At 43.6% G+C, this 12,838-nt stretch overlaps 2 protein-coding genes across 2 annotated transcripts; one reads left to right on the top strand and one right to left on the bottom strand.

Annotated features, from left to right (window-relative positions):
- Window positions 1–229: 229 nt before the first annotated feature.
- MONOS_689 (putative leucine-rich melanocyte differentiation-associated protein) lies at window positions 230–1,830 on the bottom strand (the record flags this gene model as incomplete). Its single annotated transcript, XM_067877162.1, has 4 exons — window positions 230–963; window positions 1,031–1,093; window positions 1,193–1,574; window positions 1,631–1,830. The coding sequence occupies 4 exons, from the start codon at window positions 1,828–1,830 to the stop codon at window positions 868–870; spliced, it is 741 nt and encodes a 246-aa protein (XP_067734459.1). The 3' UTR covers window positions 230–867.
- A 37-nt stretch (window positions 1,831–1,867) lies between these two features.
- MONOS_688 (uncharacterized protein) lies at window positions 1,868–12,269 on the top strand (the record flags this gene model as incomplete). Its single annotated transcript, XM_067877151.1, has 4 exons — window positions 1,868–1,870; window positions 1,987–2,060; window positions 2,122–2,281; window positions 2,355–12,269. The coding sequence occupies 4 exons, from the start codon at window positions 1,868–1,870 to the stop codon at window positions 12,267–12,269; spliced, it is 10,152 nt and encodes a 3,383-aa protein (XP_067734460.1).
- Between the last annotated feature and the right edge of the window lie 569 nt (window positions 12,270–12,838).

Consider the following 12,838-nt stretch of genomic DNA (forward strand, 5'->3'; position numbering starts at 1 on the left):
TAGACACGTTTTATGATGCTTTTCATTTAGAAATAAAGCGTGTTTATATTTTTTTATGTATTTTTATTTGTGTGATATTTTGTTTTAATGGTTATGCATTTGAATTAAAAATGTTTGATCCTCAGAAGTCTTTTGCTTTTGGTCGAAAATGTTGCTGTTCATTTCCAAAACAATATGTATTTTTTTTTTTCTCTTTCAATGCAATTTCAATTGAAAAAGAGTGAGTATGTTTCTGTGTTTTTTATGTATTTATTGTGAAATTAAGTGAAAAAAAAAAAAACGGGAGAATAAAAAGTCCAGGTTTATGATTCACCCAATTAAAAATGGACTTCCAAATGATACAAGATGTCTGTTTTTTCTATTTTCGATTGATGTGAAACCTGTTGCATTTTTAATGAAAGTATTTTTGAAAATAAAAGATAATTTCGTTCTTTATTATAATATTTGACATACAAATATTATTGGAAATTTTGAAATAAAACGCATCTTGAAAAATTTTTGTGAAAGCTTTTTTGATTTTATTTAATGAAAGGATCTATCATTATTTTTCAAAAAATTTCTTCAAATAGATTGTGAATCAAATGCTTTCTTTGAATGTTCATTATCAAAATCATATTCAAATCAACGAAATGCAACTTTAATTGTTTTTTTTCAAATTTATTGTTCGTTAAAATAAAGGATTTTTATAGGAAAATAAATCGTTATCAAAGACATTAAAAAAACCATCTTTTTGATAGTTGAAAAATTCAATAAGAAAAAAAGTCCTCCATCTGAAATGAATGCAATTAAGAAGAAGATACAAAACAATTCCACGAACAAATAAAGAGAAAATGCTAAAAAAATTCAGAAAAAACAAGAAAAATGCAATTATAACATTTGATTTTTAATAAATCTGTTCCCTTCGCTTTGCTTTCCCTGGTAATAATATCTGCACACACCAAAGTGAGTTGAACTAGATGGAACCTTAAATTAACAAAAAACAAAATTTGTTAAAACAATTCAAAGTACAAAAACAAAATTTATTGCAGACTGATTCTGTTATATCACTTGTAGCTCCAATTGAACCTTCGATCGCTGCTTGTGAAGTACTTATCTATAACGTCAAATAAAAATAAAAATAAATACATAACAAATAACACATATATTAACATTATATATGGTGCTCTCTTTCAACAAAAAGAATTGAACAAACTTCAAGTGGAGCACTTGGAACGCAGAATTCTCCTCTTCGAGCAGCTTCTTGCTTTTCTGCCGTCGACACAGAACCAGAATCAAGAAATTTTAAATTAGGCATTCTCCACAATACATATAGTCTGTAGCGTTGGTAATCATCATCATCTTTCCCCATCAAACGGTTAGGACATGCTGGATTTTTCAGAAGTGATAAATACTTGAGGTTTGGAGTGCAATGGCGAAGCCTGTCCAAAAGCAATTTAATGTTTGCTATCTTGTTGTTGTTCATCCACAACGTTTCCAGTTTTGGAAGGTCAGGAAATTCAGATTCATCAGTTAGTTCATTGTTATCAAGAATGAGACTTTTAAGTCCAACAAAAGGCGCAATATTATCAAGTGAACTAAAAATTACATGAAAAATATATATAAAATATTAGACTTTAGTAACAGCGCTAACTTCAATTTATTATGCGACAAATCCAAAGATGTTACAATTGATCCATATTTCTTTCCATATAAATCAGGAAGCACGGTCAATCCTCGCCCAACGACTGATAAATTTCCTGCAACTGGCTCAGCTTCGGGAAATTCTTCTTCTTTCTCAGAATCCGAAGAATCACTTTTTTTTTCTTCAAGTGACATTTGATCAGGTACCATTGTTTAATACATTTCTTGCCCTCTGAGCGAATTGCCCATGGTTTGAATTTCTTTAACAAGCTTATCCAATAAAACTAACAATTTCCCCCTTTTCCTTCTTTTAATCAATGCTATACTTTCAACATTTTTGTTGATATTCAATTTTTATTATTTTAGTCGGTAGTTCCGGTGCAATCGTTCCGACAGCAGTCGCTATTGGGCTTTTGTTCTGTTGCAAATTGTTATGAATTGTTTGGACGAAGAGAATATTAAATTTATTTTCGAATTTACATTTTTTTTTTCATTTTTAAGGAATTCATCTTCACAACCAAAATATCGCGGTAATGTTTTTGTAATACTCGAAAATAATGTTTCCACCCATGCCCATTTATTCTCTGTTTCTCAAGAAGTTTCTGGGAAGCGTGAATATCTTGTTGCTATTGAAGTTAACGCACCTTTTTTCAATCCAATGGTATACAATCCTTTTTATTAAACAGAAATAACTTTCAAAAATTTTATTTGCTATAATTTTAATTTTTTTGAAGCTTCAAGACGAAACAACAGTAATGTTTCGAGATCTTCAAGGAACAATATGGTCATTAACTTTTCGAAATCAAATGGAAGTTAATTATTTAATGGAGAACATCACAAAAATAAAAGGACAGTCAATTCAATTACCCACACATTCAAAAGGATATGAGCCTGCAGCTCCTTCTCAATTTCCCGCTTCCCAATCTTTTTTTGCTGGTCATCAGTCATTTCAACAACAGAGTTCTGCTTCAAAAGTATTTGCATCAAACGAATCTTTGCAAATGTATGCTCAGCAAAGGCCGTTCACATATTCACAAGCTGCTTCTTTCGGACAATCGCTGGCAGAAGGCGCCAAACAAAGAGAAGTTGGGCTGAGTGGCGAGTTTCTGTCTTCATTCCCCGAGGCAGCAGCAGTGTATGGCAGCTCACAGTTTCCATCGTTTTCACCAAACTTCCGCAATTACGCTGCCTTTTTCTCGATGCTTCGCGGCGAAGGCGACAAAGGCGCTGACGGAGAGCGCGAATGGGAGCGTGAGTGGGAGCGGGAGCGGGGGATGGAAAGGGAAAGGGAGCGGGGTGGGAGAGAAAGAAGCAGCAGGCTTCGTGTTGGAGGAGGAGAAAGAGGAGGAGGAATTGGAAGTGGCAGCGGAGTCAGCAGCATCGGGTACGACACGGGGCTGCGCGATCGGAGGACGCACTACGATGCGCGGCAGGTGTTTGTGCCGCCGTTCATCTACACGCCACACATCCGCCTTGAATCGTCTGCTGCACCTGCTGCTCCTCCCTTTGCGATACCCTTTGCACCACTCACCGACCAATCAGACGACCGCCTCTCTTTCTCGCTGGACGAGGTGCTGAAATGGCCTCGTGTGTGCTCTTTGCACAGGATGCAGCCTGAAAAGCACTGGAAATCGATCTGCTCGTCGTCTGCAGTGCTGAAGGAGGCGGCAGAGAAGGAAGGAGTGAGCCTCCGCCCAGCGCTGCTGTTGAAGGCGCTGGCGGAGCTGGTGGATGTGGCGGAGCTGGTGGAGTGTGCGATTACAGAGAAACAGGAAGGGCAAGTGAATGAAGGCGCTTCAGATTTGACTCGGAATAAGTCTCCATCTTGGTGTGATTTGAATTTGGCTTCAGAAGGAAATGCATCGTCAGCTTCTTTGCCTCATTCATTGTCATCATCATCATCACCACCATCATCTTCTTCTTCTTCGACTTCATTGTCAGAAACAAACTGTGAAGGATCAACACAAACAACTACTTTCACTCCTGCTACAGATTCAGAGCAACCAAATACATCTGGTTCAATTTCAACTTCATCATCATCAGCATCATCATCAGCAGCAGCACCAGAAGAAAGCACATCTTCTTCAGCACATCCCAACTCTTTCTTAACTCCTTCACTTTCTCTTTCACATTCTCCTTCTCCTTCGCCTTCTCCTTCTTCATCTCTTTCTCCTTCTCCACAACACCCAAATCAACAACAACCACATCAATCCCAGCAGCAACAGCAACAACAACCTTCCCAGCAACAACAACAGCCAAACTTCTACTGCCAGCACCCTCCCTCAGCCTACGGGCTGAGCTGCCCCCTTTTCCCTCTGAAAGGGCAGGACGGGATCGGCTCTGATGTGAGGTCACACAAGACGAACGTCGCACTAATAGCTTCCACGTTGACTCAGTCTTTTGTGTCCCCCGTGGTGAGGCTGATGCGCTTTGTGGATGTGAGCCGGCTGGGCAGGGCGTGCAGAGGAGGGTACTGCTTGAGAGTGCTTGGGGACGGGTTTGGCGCATCGGGTGTGTTTGGCGAGGTGAGGAGGAGGTGCGAACAGGAGGAAAACAGAGAAGAAAACAGAGAAGAAAGAGAAGAATGTGTGAAGAAGATGGCAGTGAGGCTGAGGAAGTTGAATGAAAATGGAAAGTTTGGCGTGGATGAGACAGGGCAAACGACGAATGAAGCAGGAAAAGATGAAAAAAGCTCAAAATTTGGAGGAAGCAAAGCGAAAACAGAGCCGCCGTCGATTCTGAGCACTGCTGACACACTTTCAACAGGCTCTTCTGTGTCAAACGCACAGGGCATTCAGAACAGCAAGTTAATTTACACTTCTTCTTCTACTACTACTTCTTCTTCTGTATCAACATCTGATTCTCAAACTTCTCCTTCAAAAGATCGTTCTTCATTTAAATTATCATCTTCCTCTTCTTCTTCCTCTTCTTCTTCCTCTTCCTCTTCCTCTTCTCAGCAATCAACAAACCCACAGTTTCCAGACAGCGTCTTGCACAAAGCCATCCACGCCACTCCGTTTGTGCCAAGAGGAGTAGCTTCATTAGTCGCACCTCATTCATCAGCCAATACTAATTCTGCTTCTTTAACTTCTTCTTCTGCTTCTGCTTCTTCTTCTTCTTCTTCAATAACATCATCTTCATCATCATCTTCTCCTTCATCTGCATTGACACAAGAGATAATTCCCTCTATGTTGAATGTACAGTCAATACAGAGGCAGACTTCGAGTGGTTCGCAATCATCATCGAATGGCCCAGCAAATACATCTGCCATTTCCTCTTCTTCATCAACTTTGCCAACTTTGCCAACTTTGCCAACTTTCTCATCATCATCAACATTATCTTCTTCTTCTTTAGATGCTCTTCATAACATTTCACCTTCTTCTTCTTCTTCTTCCTCCGTCATCACCTCAAACAAAACACTTTCTCTTCCATCATCATCATCATCATCATCATCAACTTCTTCTTCCTCTTCTTCTTCTTCTTCTTCTTCTTCATTCTCAAACACCTCCACACCACACACAGCCATATCGCCCCAGCATATGATAGATCTTTCTCAATCATCCACAATAACTCAGTCTTCTTCTTCTTCTCTTCACATTTCACAGGGTGCTTTGCCTTCAACAGCTTCTGCTATTCTTCAGCAGCAGCAGCATCAAGGAAACAAGAATAATAACAATACAACCTCTTCTTCTTCTTCTTCTTCCTCTTCTTCTTCCTCTTCTTCTTCACAAATGCCTCCATTTCCTGTTTATTCCAGCGCCCTCAGCGATTACCCCTTCTCTTTTCCCTTTGGAATGCGTCCATTGAACCAACCTCAACTCTCTCAAACAAACAACAACAGCAACAGCAATACTAACAATAATATTCTGTCTGAACAAAACAGCCTTTCGAATCCTTCTTCTTCTTCTTCTTCTTCTTCTTTCTCCTCCTCCTCCTCCTCTTCTTCTTTCTCCTCTTCTTCTACTTCCTTGCCGTCTTCTTCTCTTGTTCCCATCCCCTTCTCGCTGTATTCACAGCCTCCCTCTTCATTCACTCACCTTCAGACACCCAATGAACAGCAAGTCATTCACAGGAATGCCAATCTGCAGATGCAAGAGACAGGGCAAATGGCAAGCCAGCTTCAGCTTCAATTAAATCAACAGAACAGTCAACTGAATAACCAGCTAAGTCAACAAAATCAACAAAATCAACAAAACATGCAAAACATGCAAAACATTCAAAACCAGCAAAATCTACTTAATCCAATGCAACTCATGCAAAATTCACGGCAATTTCAATCTCTTCAAGCAGGACAGCTTCTTTCTCCTCGTCTAAGCCATTCTGTGTTGGGTGATTTGGATGAGACAGGCCACTCATTCAGCATCTTTGGAAAGCACAGGAGAGAATTCACAGCCGATTCCTATCTGTTTGAAGCAATGTCCCCGTCTTCGCATGCTTCTTCTTCTTCTTCTCTTTCTTCTCTCTGCACTCCTTCCTCTTCTTCCTCTTCATCCTCCTCTTCTTCTACTTCCATGTCCACATCCAACTTCTCCATCTCCACCAACCACACAGGAATCACCTCTCCTGTTTCCCCTTCTTCCACTTCATCTTCTTCAGGCACCTCCCTCTCTCGCTCTGCCTCCCCTTTCTCTTCGTTAGAGCCAGAATCTTCTCTTCTTCTCACACCCGACGCCTTCCAAACACTCCACTCAAAGGCATCGATTGCTTCGGGGTTTTCACGGCGTTCGCTTCGAAGAAGAGCAGCGCCTTCAACGCGATCGATTGATAACAGGAAGGAGAGGAGGAGGAGGAGGATGAAGAGGAAGAGGAAGAGTCTGAGGAAGGGAGAGAGAACGAGGAAGAGGAGAGAAGAAAGAGATAGAAACAAAGAGGAGAATTGCACGAGCAATGAGAAGAGCCAGGAAAGGAGCGGAGGAAGCACAGGAATGAGTGCAGATGAAGGAAATGAGGATGCTGAGGATGTTGAGGAAGATGAAGAAGAGGAAGACGAAGAGGAAAAAGAGGATGATGAATCAGAAGAAAGCGAGGAGACGAGTACAACAGACACAGAAACAGACACAAGTTCATCAGTTTCACACACTCCAAGCAGAACGATCAGCCAAACCACAGAAAAATCTCCGTCTTTCACAGTTTTTGCAGACATTGCGGAGAAATTGCGACGCTCTTCGGAGAAATTAAAGGAGGGGAAAGCGGAGGAAATGAAGGGATTCCAGCCGGAGAAATTACGTTCTTCCTTCCCGTTTGAGATCGGAAATGAAAATAGAAATGAAGAAGAAGAAGAAGGCAGAGAACTATCCAGAGGAAGAAGTGATTCAAACAGAAGACGAGAAGAAAGAGAGGAAAGAGAGGAAAGAGAAGAACGGGGCATTTCAACCCCGAATGTGGACAACTACAACCACTCGAGCTCCACCAAGACGCTTCCGCTGTATGCGCTTGTCTCGCGAAAGGATGCCTCTCCATCAGCAGCAGAGGCAATGACCGCTTCTCCGCTGCCTTCACCCACGTCACTCACAGTACAGAACATGCCTCTCTCAACCAGCGACAGGATCAGCTCATCTGAAAAGCACAAGGGAAACAATGATAATATCAATGAAATGTCTCCGGTTTCTGCGTATTTTGTGCCACATCAGCACAGCTTCTCCTACGTCACCTCACTCCATTCTATTCCTCTGACAGCTCCGCAGCCGAAGCACCTGCCTCCGACGCCTCCTTTTTGTGGGTCGCCAACATCGTATTCACCGCTGCTTCATTCACATTTGGGAATATCTTTTGAGTCGCTGGATGTGGGCAGCACAAAAGACAGAGGAGAAAGTGATGATGAAACGTCATCATCGTCAAGTGAGTTTGAGGGAATTTCTGGGAGTGCGAACGGGAAACCAGCAGTGGTCAAAGGAGAAAGAGAAAGAGAAGGAGAAAAAGAAGGAAGCGGAGTAGATGGAACAGGTGTTGGAGATGTAATGAATGCAAATGCAGAACAAGAGAGCAACGGAAGCGGGAGCAGAAGAAGCAGCCAGCAAAACTACCGTGGCAGTCTGTCTGTTCCGTTCAAGACACTTCCGCCGAAGCAAACACGCTCTCATCAACAAGCACAACACATACAACCACATCAGCGCCAAAGCCAAAGTCAGGACACAAACAGCCTTCCTTTGAATGAAGCAAGAGAATCACAAGAAATCACGCTTGTCCCGAGAAAAGATTCCCTCGAGTCTGAAAAGTGGCAAATGGCGCATTCGCACCACAGCTCGTCTTCTGTTGCGAAGAAGCTGAATGCGACAGCCGAGTCTCCAGCATCGATTGAATCGCTGAGATCGATGTCACCTTTCTCACACGCGTCAAGCAAGTCAAACTCATCTGCCTCGCATTCGCATTCGGAGTCTCCGTTGCATTCACACACGAGATCTCATTCACATTCTCACACACCGTCTCATGCACACTCACACTCACGCTCACACTCTCATTCTCACTCACAGTCACAATCTCAATCACAGTCTCAGTCTCAGCCGCAATCGCTTTCTCAATCACAGGCAAGCTCACTGGCCTCTTCTGTGACTGTTACACAAACAGCAGCAGCTGCAGTTGGTTTGCCATTTGCAGCTGCCCAACCACAGCCAAGTGGAATGGCTGATGCTTCGCTCGCTCCAAACTCATCTTTGTGTATTCCATCGGCTGATCCTGTGAATGGAAATGCACTTTATTTCACTAACGTATCAAGTGTTGCTGTGAACGCTGAGCCGTCACTTGAAATTGCAAGTTACAGCTTGCAATTGCAATACCATCCGACAGATGAAAACTTTGCTCCTGCAAATGAAGTGACAGCTTCCTCATCTGTTTCATCATCATCATCATCAACATCAACAACATCATCCGTTTCTTCAAACAGCCCCTCCTCCGCCAAGAAGAACGCCCACAAGCGCACACGCTCCATGATCAACGTGATTGACCACAAGCAGCGCATGGAAGATGCCAAGCGCTTGTTTGCATTGTATTTCTCTCGGGACGATAACGACGCTGAGTGGGTGCGGATGAAAAAGGAGAAGAGCCTTTCATTTGGAAGGTTTGAAGACAATGCACCGCTTCCACCTTCGCAAAGCACACGGTCAGAGTCAGCCGTGCTGGGGAGATACGAAGACTGCTATCAGAACGAGCAGAGGAAGTATGAAGCGAAGGAAGGAATGGAAGGAGTGGGAGGGGTGGAAGGTGATGAAGGAGTAGAATACGATGAGGAAATAGAAAGAACAGTAACTGTAGAGACAGAATCGCAGATGTCGCTGTCGCTTTCAGGGGAGCCTTCGAATGAGTCGAACCAACAGCGCATTGATTCGAAAGAGCAATCAGTCAACTTCATTCATTTGTCCACTCATCCCCCCTCAAGTGCATTTGATGTGAAACGCAACATTCTCACTGTCTCAACTTCTGTCCCTGCTATCCAGCCAGCCATCGTCCAGCGGCCTTCTTCTCTGTTTCCTCCTCTGGCAAAGGCGACTCAGGCGCAACAGGCGGAGCATCAGGATGTGCTCAGAGTGGATGCAGAGAAGCAGATGTATTCGGCACTTTATCCGCCTCCTGACAGTTCATCTGCACCAAACTTGGGTGTTGTTGCTGCTGGTGTTTCTAATCAAGGATCATCATCATCTTCTTCTTCTTCTTCTAATGCTGCTCCTTCACTACATTTTGGAATGGCAAATGAATTGCATGATCCTTCTATCAGAAATAATAACATAGACATCTCAAAAGCAACAACTACAACTCAAACGCAGCTGGCTTCTTCTGCTCCACGATCTCATCTTTCTCCAACAATTTCTCCGTCTTTTTCTCCGGCTGCCGAGTCTTCCACACCCAAAACACTTCCTTTCCACAGCTTTCTCTCAACCGCTCCTTCTACACCTTCCTCTGCGCGTCATCTGCATTCCAACCGCCGATCAACAGAACAGGCAAGCGGAGCAGCTCAGCCACACAAGTTCCACCGCATCTCCTCATTTAACGAGTCAACCGCACCTTTCAAGGCCAAATCCCATCTTTCCAACAACACAACCTCACATCCGCTTCCCTTTGGCTCACTTTCTGTCTCAATGTCTCCTTCTCCCTCACCTTCTCTTTCTCCCACGTCTTTGACTGTTTGCTCGCTTTCTCCACCAGCCAGTGTTTATGCGCCTCCCAAGCGATCTCGATCAACTGTTGCGCCCAGCACTGCCCCCACTCATCACTACCCTCTCCATTACTCTGTGTATGATTCAGACTTCTTGTCGACTTTTAGTAATGCAGCTTCTGCTTCTGCTTCAAACTCGAATTTGAATTCTTCTTCTCCTTCCTCGTCTCCCTCTTCCTCTTCCTCTTCCTCTTCTTCTTCTTCATCAAACGCTTCACTCTCTGCTTCGCCAGACATCGCATATCACTCCTCCTCCAAGCTGGCCACATCGCCCCATCACTTTGACAGAAACATTCATTCTGCTCTTTCTCCTCTGCGCAACAATCACTTCAAGAACTTCAATAACAACAACAACATCAACAGTAACTTCATTTCCACTCAGAATTCCCCTGCTCATTATCCTCTCCCGCCCCGCTCCTTTGAGGAAGAGCAGAGTGCTTACAGACCGTCTGCCGAAGCACGTGCACTGCTTCGTCCTCGCCACATGCCAACACTTTCGTTTCCAGCTGCAAGTAATTTCCGCAAAGTTGTCTTGCCTTCTTCGACATCTCCTCCACCTCCTTCCTCTGCTTCCTCTGCTTCTTCTGGCTATCCGACTCTGAAAGGTGCATCTGTCACTTCTTCTTCCTCATCATCTGCATACAACTTCCAGAATATGGCAGCACGAACAACAAGTCCATTGTTAACACAGAATAATGATGACAACAATAACAATAACAATAACAGCATCAACAAAATAGGAGCAGACATTTCATTGAACATCAGCGAAACTCATGATGAACTGCGCCTCACGAACCAGAACCAGAACCAGAGCCAGCTTGCCGATCTTTCACCTTCTGCGAACAGGCTCTTTGCCACATTCAATTCTCCCTCGCCCAGCCTCCATGCCTCCTACTCCCCCTCACTCGAAGACATCGCACCAGCATCGCCCTGGCTACACTCACCAATCTTGAACTACTGCCAATCTTCATCTTCGCTTGCCACATCCCCCACAATCTCCTCCTCTTCTTCATCTGTCGCCTGCTCGCCTACCTCTGCCATCTCTGGCTACACCTCCTCCATCTCCAACTCCCACTCCACCCCGTCTGACCGCACTTACTCTCTCGTCCCTCGCCCAGCGTTTCCTGAAGGAGAATCTATTTCTCCGTTCGGATTTGTCTCCACCACCCCAATTTCTCCGTCGTCTGCGTTTGGCGAGCAGCACTCCCCCTTTTCCTCTCTTCCAGTGGGGATGAACCGCTATGTGCAGTCTTCAGGCTCTATTCGCTCTTCTTTCCCGCTCTCTCCACCTCCGACATCACCTGCGCAATCAAGCAATTCCCGCCCTTCCTCTCCACTTGTTGCATCACCTGGGGCTTTTGACGCTCATATGCCGTCTTTTGTTTCTTCATCTAGCGCCTCGACTTTTGCTCCTATTTCATCAGCTTCGACTACCTCTTCAGTATTCCTTTCATCTTCTTCCACACCTTCTTCTTCTTCTTCCTCTTCGTCCTCATCTTCTTCATCTTCCTCTTCCTCTTCATCTGTAGCAAACACCCCAAATTCATCATTTTCTTTCACATCCGCTTCAGCATTCTACAACTCCTCTCAAAATTTCTCTGTAATTCCTCCATCAAACTCTTCCTCTTCCTCTTCCTCTTCTTACACCTCCTCTTCATTTTCCTCGTCTTCTTCCTCTTTGTATTCCCCATCCTATTCCCCTCCCTCCCCCACCCCCTCCGACACACTCACTGCCAGCAGCACATTCACCTCCACCTCTTCTGTTGCATCGTCTCTTGTGCCCACTCAAGGAATCCACTTCGCCGATGCCCAGCACAACATGTTCTTCTCTATGGACCCTCTCACACCGCTGCCGAACTCACCATCACATACACACAGTCGGTCTGTCTCCTCATTCACGAATTCATATCTGAGGCGGTCAACAGTGTCAAATGGATTGGTTGCAAACTCCACGAACTCGCTTGCTTCCACGTTAGGTTCAATGCGAATCACACATCCACACCAGCCCCAGACGCACGTGCTACAGTTACAGCAACAGCAACAGCAGCAGCAGTCACTCGCACAGATGCTGCGTGGATCAGAAGCCCCATCTCCAAACACGCACCTGTCGACAGCAGCTGGAGTGTACATGCTTCAGAGTGCTTCGCTTGCTGCAGCGCAATCTGCTTGCTCCACGATGCCTTCGTCTCCACGTTCATCCACATTCAGTCAGAATACAAACAGTTCATTCGATGCAAATGTTCCTTTTTTGTCGCTGGCGTCTGAATCAACTGCAAATGCTCCAATTGTTCCATCTTCATCATCATTGTCATCATCGTCTTTATCTTCGTTGAATTCTGAGGGTGAGAAGGATGGACAAGCAAATGAAACACAAAACAGCATTTTGGAGAATAGAAATGAGAGCAGAGGAGATGACACAAACCGAATGGAGCTGTCGCTGGTGGATGTGCTGGACTCGTTGGAGTCATCAAAACCACTCGAAAAATTACATGTTTCTCCATAAGACAGATATGCAAGTGAAACTAATTCATCTTCCTATAACCCTTGCTTGCAAGCATTTCTAACGTTGGTGAAGGAAGAAAATGTTATAAGTGATTCCGTGCAGCATCAAAATGAATTAGTTGATGCTTCGAATCAACTGCAATCATCGTCAGCATTTGCTGCGCAAAGCAGATCAAATAAAAGCTCATCAGCTGGAACAGTGGAAGAAAATGATGAAAATTCCATTAGAGGAACAGAATACATTCGAAAGCGAATGGAAGCTCAGGCCAATGCTGTTCAACAAGAATGAATACTATCTACGTTGAATACTGTGTTGTTATAGCCATGTTATATTTTAGAAGAGCACCACCTTCTTTTTTGTTGTTGTTTTTTTTATCGTTTTATAAGTTTCTTGAAATTTTTTGTTAATTTTTTAAACTTTAATTGTGCTTTTATAATGCTTTAATTTTCATTTAGATGGAATGTTTTAATCGAATGAGTGAATGCAATTTCGTTTGATAATTAAACATTTTAAATTGGTTCTGTGAAAATTTTCTTTTTTATCCTTTTTATTTTCTTTTTGTTAAACAA

Source organism: Monocercomonoides exilis (assembly GCF_001643675.1).
Source record: "Monocercomonoides exilis strain PA203 chromosome Unknown scaffold5-2102611, whole genome shotgun sequence".
NCBI lineage: Eukaryota > Preaxostyla > Oxymonadida > Polymastigidae > Monocercomonoides > Monocercomonoides exilis.